Raw genomic sequence first — 7,999 nt, 5'->3', positions numbered from 1 at the left:
CGGGCGGGAATTCATTGATGAGCGGTTTTTTCAAACCAAGAGACCTTTTGCCGTGATAAAACCCCATAGGTGGAAATGCTCCTATGTAAACCAAAACTTATTAGTCAAGATTTTGGTGAGTACATGCAAGGATGGGTTACCGTGTCCACCCTGTCATTAGTTTTGGACTAGCTATCAATTTCATCAATTAAATTCAACAAGAAAATTCAAAATTTGAATTTAAATCTATGAATAAATGCAAGACTGACTTTAACTGAGGTGTAGAAAGACTTTAAAGTCTTCTCCTGTCCAAATGAGAAATTATAGAATAAAATGGATACACCATGTCAAGATGTTTATCTTCTACTAAATATAGCCACGTGCTTAAGCTTTTACAACTAAACTCCACTTCATTTCCTTATTTGAAATTATATTAAAAAAATAAAATTCAAAAACTTTAAAGCAAAAGATAGTATAAAATTACCACGGCAAGACTACCTAATGGAGTGAGACTAATGAAATGTTAGCTGGATTGGCTCAGGCCATTGGTGTGCTCCCAAGTTTTGGGTTCAAGTTTCTCTCTCTCCTTTATAACTTTGGCAAACAAGGAAAAAAAGAAAGAAAAAGAATAATTGCAGTGGATAACTGTCGTCGGCACTTAGGTTAGGGTGGCTTTTAGATTTGTGTTTATTATATAATTTTAAGTTTTTAAATTTTTATTCAAAATTAAGACTGTTAACTTTAGGGTTAAGTAGTGCAGGTTCAATTCCTTTCACTCTAGAGGAGGAGAACACGGATGTAGCGCTTCAAAGTTTTTTACATTATTTATCCCTAAAAATTTTACATTATTTTTTATTTCTAACAAAAAGCCATGAAATATCACGATTACTCAAAGTAAACACAAGAAATTAATACCACAGTGGAATCTGCACTCTCTTTAGGTGAAGATGTCGAAGGTTCAATGCTCTCAATGGTGCAATATTTTTACATTTCATTGAGCTTTATGCCATGGCCGGTCTGATTCAGGTAAAGCCACCAGTCTAGTTATATAGATAGAGGAGAGCATGGGTCTTCCTCTTGTTTGGTTGGATTGCTCATGTGAGAGAGTACAGGCAAGAATATCTAGCTTCTTCCTTGATTGGTGGGATATGAGATATGACAAGCTAAAATTTTAGGAATATCTAGCATATTCATAATGGGATCTTTAAACCACATCCTTAGCTAAAATTTTAGGAATTGAAAAAACTCACATCCAACCATACTCCCTATCCTGCACCTAAAATGATCATTTTTTAAAATAAAAAAAATTTCTTTTCGCTATATATATTTTGCAACAAACAAACACCTTCAAAAAAAAATCTTTTCCCTGTAGGTATTTTGCAAAACAGAGACATTTTTTATTTGTATATAATTATTTTCATATGATATCTTGTTTTCACAGCCAATTCTTTCAAAGCAGAAAACCATAGAACATCAAAATTGAATAACAATTAAACTTACAATTATTTGACAATATTCATGATTTGAATATGAAAATCTTATTGTAAAATCAGTAATTAAATTTAAAAATAAGTATTGCATTTATGACAACAAGAAATAAAGCATTTATGACTCTCTAAATGAGAGATTGTGATTGGAGTTGAATTTTTTAAAACAGCTCCAAATTAGGGAGTGTGGTGGAATTTGCTTAAGAGTAGGTAAGATCAACCTTGCGTCCACAAAATTCAAACATTGCTTTTATAAGTCGGACTTTAACAGAGGCGACTTAAAGTCTTCTTACCTTACCTTGAAGAAAAGTAGTGAACAGGAGGTCTCAAGTCATCTTAACCAAATTTCTGGATCGCTGGATATTGCGGAAACGGAAACAGTACATGTAGAATAATAGCTATAAATAAAGCCATCAAATACACAATTGTATGAAGAAACAAAAAACAATGACAAATTTATTATGCGGTCTAGCTTGCCTTATTTTGTATGTCCAGCTGTTCTCATCACCAAACATTGCTTTTGCTTCTGCTACTTCTTCTGAGGCAGAGGCTCTTCTCAAATGGAAAGCTAGCTTTCAAAATGAAACCAAAAATAATCTGACCTCATGGGCTTACTATCCAAAAGTAAATACAAACCCATGCAACGTTTGGACTGGTGTTTCATGCAACACTGCTGCAAGTGTCAACAGGGTCAACCTCACCAATTCTGGGATACAAGGTACGCTATATGAATTTCCATTCCTGTCCCTCCCTAATCTCGAATATGTTGACCTCAGCTTGAACCAACTCTTTGGTGCCATCCCATCTCAGATCAGTTCCCTCTCTAAACTCATCTATCTTGACCTTTCTCATAATCAGTTGTCTGGGAAAATCCCACCAGAAATTGGTCTTCTAAGTAGTCTTCAAGTCCTGCACCTAAATGAGAATCAATTAAATGGCTCAATCCCTCAAGAAATCAGCCAGCTTAAGTTTCTTAATGAGCTTTGTCTGCAAAAAAACAATTTAACAGGTCCCATTCCTCCAGATTTTGGAAAATTAAAAGACCTAACCATGATGTACTTGTTCAAAAATCAACTTTCTGGTTCTATCCCTTCCGAAATTGGAAATTTGAAGTCTCTAGTGCAACTAGGCATTTATAAGAACAATCTATCTGGTTCAATCCCGACATCTTTAGGTAATCTAACAAACCTTACCCTTCTCTATGTCTATGAAAATAAGCTTTCCGGCGTAATTCCAAAAGAGATAGGGAACTTAAAATCTCTTGTGGATCTACAGTTGAGCGAGAATCATCTAAATGGTTCCATCCCCTCTTCACTTGGTGACTTGAGCAACCTAGAAATCTTATTCCTACGCAATAACCAACTTTCTGGCTCCATCCCCCAAGAGATGGAGAATCTCAAGAAGTTGGCTGTGCTGCAATTGGAAGCTAACAACTTTTCCGGTTATTTGCCCCAAAATATTTGCGGAGGCGGATACCTAGAAAACTTTACAGCACAAAACAACCACTTGATAGGTTCAATCCCCAAAAGCTTGAAAACTTGCAAGAGCTTAGTGAGAGTTCGTCTTGAAGGGAACCAACTGACAGGCAATATATCTGAAGACTTTGGTGATTATCCAAATCTTCAATTTATTGACCTAAGCCACAATAACTTGCACGGTGAAATTTCGCAACTCTGGGGACAGTGTCCGCAATTAGCAACACTACGAATTGCGGGGAACAACCTTACTGGTAGTATACCACCTGAGATTAGCCGTGCAACCCAAATTCATGAACTCGATCTTTCTTCCAATAGTTTAGTCGGGGTGATCCCAAAGAACTTTGGGAGATTGACTTCTTTGGTGAATTTGATGTTGAATGGCAATCAACTTTGGGGTCCTATACCCTCAGAATTTGGATCGTTGATTGATATTGAATATCTTGACTTGTCCACCAACAAATTCAACGAGTCAATTCCAGGCATTTTTGGTGACTTGCTCAAATTACACTACTTGAATTTGAGCAATAACAAGTTCAGTCAAGAAATTCCGTTTCAGTTGGGGAAGTTAGTTCATATGTCTCAACTTGATCTGAGTCGCAACTCATTTGAGGGTAAGATACCATCAGAAATGAGCGGTTTGCAAAGCTTGGAGACGTTGAATCTTTCCCACAATAATCTTACCGGTCTCATTCCAACAAGTTTTGATGAAATGCATGGCTTGAATGACATCGACATATCCTACAATCAACTGCAGGGTCCAATCCCCAACAATAAAGCATTTAAAAATGCTCGAATGGAAGGGAATAACGGATTGTGTGGCAACGTTGGAGGACTAAAACCCTGCAATCATTCTGTGGAGCATAAGCATACCTTAAAGAAGGCGTTCTTAATCATTTTCCCTATCTTGGGAACACTTTTACCTTCTTTCCTGGCATTTGTTTTGATTGGAAGAAGAAGAAGTAGAAGGAAAGAACAGGAAATCGGACAAAGCAATATGCATGAAAGCTTTTTCTCAATATCTAATTTTGACGGAAGAAAATTGTATGGAGAAATCATGGAAGCAACCAATGGTTTTGATGTCGTTCATTGCATCGGGAAGGGAGGACAGGGAAGCGTCTACAAGGCAAAGCTCCCGTCAGGCCGCATTGTTGCAGTGAAGAAATTCCATCAAACACTTGATGGTGAGGAGGCATCTCGGAAGGAGTTCCTTAATGAAATAAGGGCCTTAACTCAAATACGACACCGAAACATTGTGAAGTTTCTTGGCTTTTGTTCAAGTGCCCATCACTCGTTTTTGGTCTATGAGTATTTGGAAACAGGTAGCTTGGCTGCAATCTTGAGCAACGAGAATGAAGCTAAACAATTGGACTGGAGCACAAGGGTGAGAATTGTAAAAGGTGTTGCTCATGCGTTGTGTTATATGCATCATGATTGCTCACCACCAATTGTGCATCGAGACATAACAAGCAGCAACATTTTGCTGCACTGTGACTATGAGCCTTGTGTTTCTGACTTCGGCACTGCTAAGCTTTTGAATCCAGACTCGTCGAATTGGACTGCTCTTGCAGGCACATATGGATATGTAGCACCAGGTAAAATACTGAAATACGGAACTTTTCATTATAAAAAATTATTAATATTAAATCTAGATATAACTATATCGATGATTTGCTCTTCTTTCATTTGTATGCAGAGCTGGCTTACACAATGAAGGTAACAGAGAAATGTGATGTTTATAGCTTTGGAGTGCTGGCACTGGAAGTGATTTTGGGAAAGCAGCTAGGCGATTTTGTCTCCTCCTTTTCGTTTCCATCCACCACCCATGCAAACATATTGCTCAAGGATGTACTGGACCAACGCCTTCCCCCTCCAACGCCTCAAGTTCTAGATGAACTCGTAACCATTGCAAGGCTATCAATTGCATGCAGACATTCCCATCCACAATCCAGGCCAACAATGCACATGGTTTGTCAGGTGTTATCGTTCCAAACTGCTTCTTCCTGTAGAGGACCAGACGATACTACACTTGAACAACTCATTAAGATCTGAATTGCGTGTGACAGATGAGTTTTGAACAAAAAGACCATCCGCGTGTTTAAACATACTGTATTTCATATGAACTTCAGCATGTTTTGTCAACTATCCTTTCATTTGTTAGAAATTATTTAGTTGTTCCTTCTTTATCTGAGTCAGTTATTTTGTACGTGTTATTTAAGCTGTGTTTCAGTCAATGAGAATTTACTTCAGTTCAACAAAAGCTCTCTATCTCTTGTCGTTTGTGTTTCCTAAATTATCAACATCATCCAAGTACTGAGTTGTCGTTTGTATCAGTGTAAAATGGTTTTGCCATATTATCCCATTTATTACCACCTCTTACGGAAAATTCACTACCCAAATTTTAATTTCTTGGACTAAAAGCTTGTGCTGAATTTATAATTTGCCAGACGCAGCTGGCTCAGTCCAACACCAAATTGCTTGGACATTTAATTGGAATATGGAAAAGTACTCCAACATGTGTTCTTGGCATGATCGTACAATAAGTAAAATAGCCATGGCCAATAAAGAAAAGAGAAGCAGAACAACCATAGGGATAACTATAAGATATGCCAAATTTGAGAAGGGTCAGGTGTGGTCTACTCTAAACGTTCAAGAACTCCGCCCCTCCGCTTTAGTATTCTACTCCTAGTTCAGTCTGGGCCGGCCTGCAAATGTTTCCAATTTCGAGAAAGACTGGCCCCAGCCTGAAACTTACCCGCCGCGACAACCCCTGGCCCTGGGCTGACATGGTGGCACTGGCTTGCCTTTACTAGGACTTGCACTAGGTGGCTTTACATTTGGGTTTATTTTCTCTGCCAGGTTAATATTCTTCATCTTCATAAACTTCCTAACCGTTCTTCTCTTCTGCAATGACAATAAAAAACTTGATTAATAACCAATCATGCTCAACAATTGACGACCCCTTGTGAGCCCCACTTGGCAAACTATTTTTAGTCTCTATTCAAATATCCTCCTTCCAGAAAGTTAATTATCTAATTGTGATCAAAGAAATAGAGGCGAATACAATTTATATATATATATATATATATATATAGAGAGAGAGAGAGAGAGAGAGAGAGAGAGAGAGAGAGAGAGAGTAAACTGGTTTCTGAAAAATGGGAAACTCGGACAAACAATACTTTGGATGAGAACAGTAGCAATAGGACTAAGAGACTTATTTAAACAGCGTTGGCCTTTAGAACCATTTTTACGATAGCCAGCCAGGTCCCAGGTATAAGTTTCCGGTCCTCCTTTACCAATCCCACACCCACACCTACATTATAAAATGCCAGTAAACACCATATAAGTTGTACCTTTCGTGAAACAAAACTAAAGTCAAGGTCTTTGCACGTTTAAAAGGCGTTGCATGTCTCCGTTTATTTTGAAAGTAATTTTGAAAAGCAACTCCCTTTTAAAAACAACTTTTTTTGTACCCATATTATCATACGGTTTTATGACTAATAACAATTATTTATGCCGACTGTCAAATAGGAGTCCACTATCTGTCCATGCATGCACAGATATTGTCCTCATTTTAACTCCAATTCTTGGGTTGAATTAGGTCCAATTGACCTCTAGAGATAGAAATATGTCTTTTCACGTTTCAAAGAAGGAGATAAAAATATAAAAAGCAAAAGATAAAGGTACAAAAAAGAAAAAGGTGTTTATGAAGATGAAGAATATTAACCTTGCGTGTCAAACATATAATAGAAAGATAGATCCTTGCGTGTTTCCCAGAACGAACAAACAAGAACAACCAAACCTAAACCTAAACAGCACAGCAAGTTGTTTATTTATTACAAGTGGTAGTGGATCGTGCCTAAATTCTAATCTATCTACATATGAATGAGAAAACCTTTTATGTATTAAATTGTTTTATCATAAAAGATCCGGTACTATTAGTTGTATAACCACTCAGACTCACTATTATATTCTATTTTTATATTAAATTCTAGGCACATTAAATTGGTTTGAACGTGTTATGAATATGTTCCGCTCTACAAGTTGGTAGCAACCTTCGACGACTTCGATTGATGAATTGAGTCTTTCACCAAATTGCTTAGACATTTGAAATATATGGAAAAGTACCAAACATGTGTTTTTGTTGTGTGGTGTTCTTTGCAGGATGATCATACAATATACGTATCCAAGGAGGTCTTAATTAATAAGAGGTGAATAAATGAAGAGAGGGTCAAAAGGAGAAAGCATGATCATGACACAGTTGTTATTAATTCACATCTGATAATATGGGTGGAAGATATATTTTTATATTTTAGAGTATTTGATGTAGAACGGCTTGCAAAGGAGATTGAGTGGCAATTGGACCGATGCACGCACAGGGTCATCAAAACTGGTTGTTGCAGGTTTGGGCCTCAAGCTCCGATTGGGATCATAACCCGTCATTTCGAAGAGAATCGAGATAAGGTCAAAAGAACATTTTATTTTTAGGTTGTTTTTGTTTTAGACTATAATTATAATTCCTAACATTCGTTTGATTCAAGGTTTAGAAGCTTGAAAATGTGTATTAAATTGTATTTCAGTGTTTGGTAAATACGCTATTGGAAATATATATATATATATATATATATATATATATATCCTTATTCATGTATATGAACTTCATGATGTGTAAGTCTCACATCGAAAAATACAACAATAATTTATAGTTCAAATATAGGTTGTCCACTAATAATTGCACTGAGACCTTTTGTGATAAAACCTCACACCTAGATATTCATTAGGCATTCTCTCTCCTAGGTGGTTGATGTGGAGAGACGATAGCGCTGGAGATCTGAACTTCTCTTTAATAGAGGTGGCCCCCACATAGGTAGGGCCTATAAATAGGAGACCGTTAAATTAAAAAAATAAAAGCACTCGATCAATGGAGTTACAAAGTGAGAGGGTGTTCCTCTCACTTGTGCAAAACGTCTGTGTCTGTCGGCTCTCACTACCCAGGATTGTTGGCCTTTATCATGATTCATGATTCATGTCGGCTGTTTGATCCCTCTTTTGCTCCTT

General features: G+C 37.1%; 1 protein-coding gene across 1 annotated transcript; it reads left to right on the top strand.

The window, feature by feature from the left end:
- Positions 1–1,913: 1,913 nt before the first annotated feature.
- LOC117625220 (MDIS1-interacting receptor like kinase 2-like) lies at positions 1,914–5,029 on the top strand. The gene is made up of 2 exons (XM_034356827.1): positions 1,914–4,536; positions 4,638–5,029. The coding sequence occupies exons 1-2, from the start codon at positions 1,914–1,916 to the stop codon at positions 4,991–4,993; spliced, it is 2,979 nt and encodes a 992-aa protein (XP_034212718.1). The 3' UTR covers positions 4,994–5,029.
- The last annotated feature ends 2,970 nt before the right edge of the window (positions 5,030–7,999 follow it).

Source organism: Prunus dulcis, chromosome 4 (genome assembly GCF_902201215.1).
Source record: "Prunus dulcis chromosome 4, ALMONDv2, whole genome shotgun sequence".
NCBI classification, from domain to species: domain Eukaryota; kingdom Viridiplantae; phylum Streptophyta; class Magnoliopsida; order Rosales; family Rosaceae; genus Prunus; species Prunus dulcis.
This window is presented reverse-complemented; position numbering and strand designations above follow the sequence as displayed.

Coding starts and splice junctions, on each gene's coding strand:
- LOC117625220 (XM_034356827.1), top strand. CDS start 1,914: ATGACAAATTTATTATGCGGTCTAGCTTGCCTTATTTTGTATGTCCAG. Junction 4,537..4,637: donor ATATGGATATGTAGCACCAG/GTAAAATACTGA, acceptor ATTTGTATGCAG/AGCTGGCTTACACAATGAAG.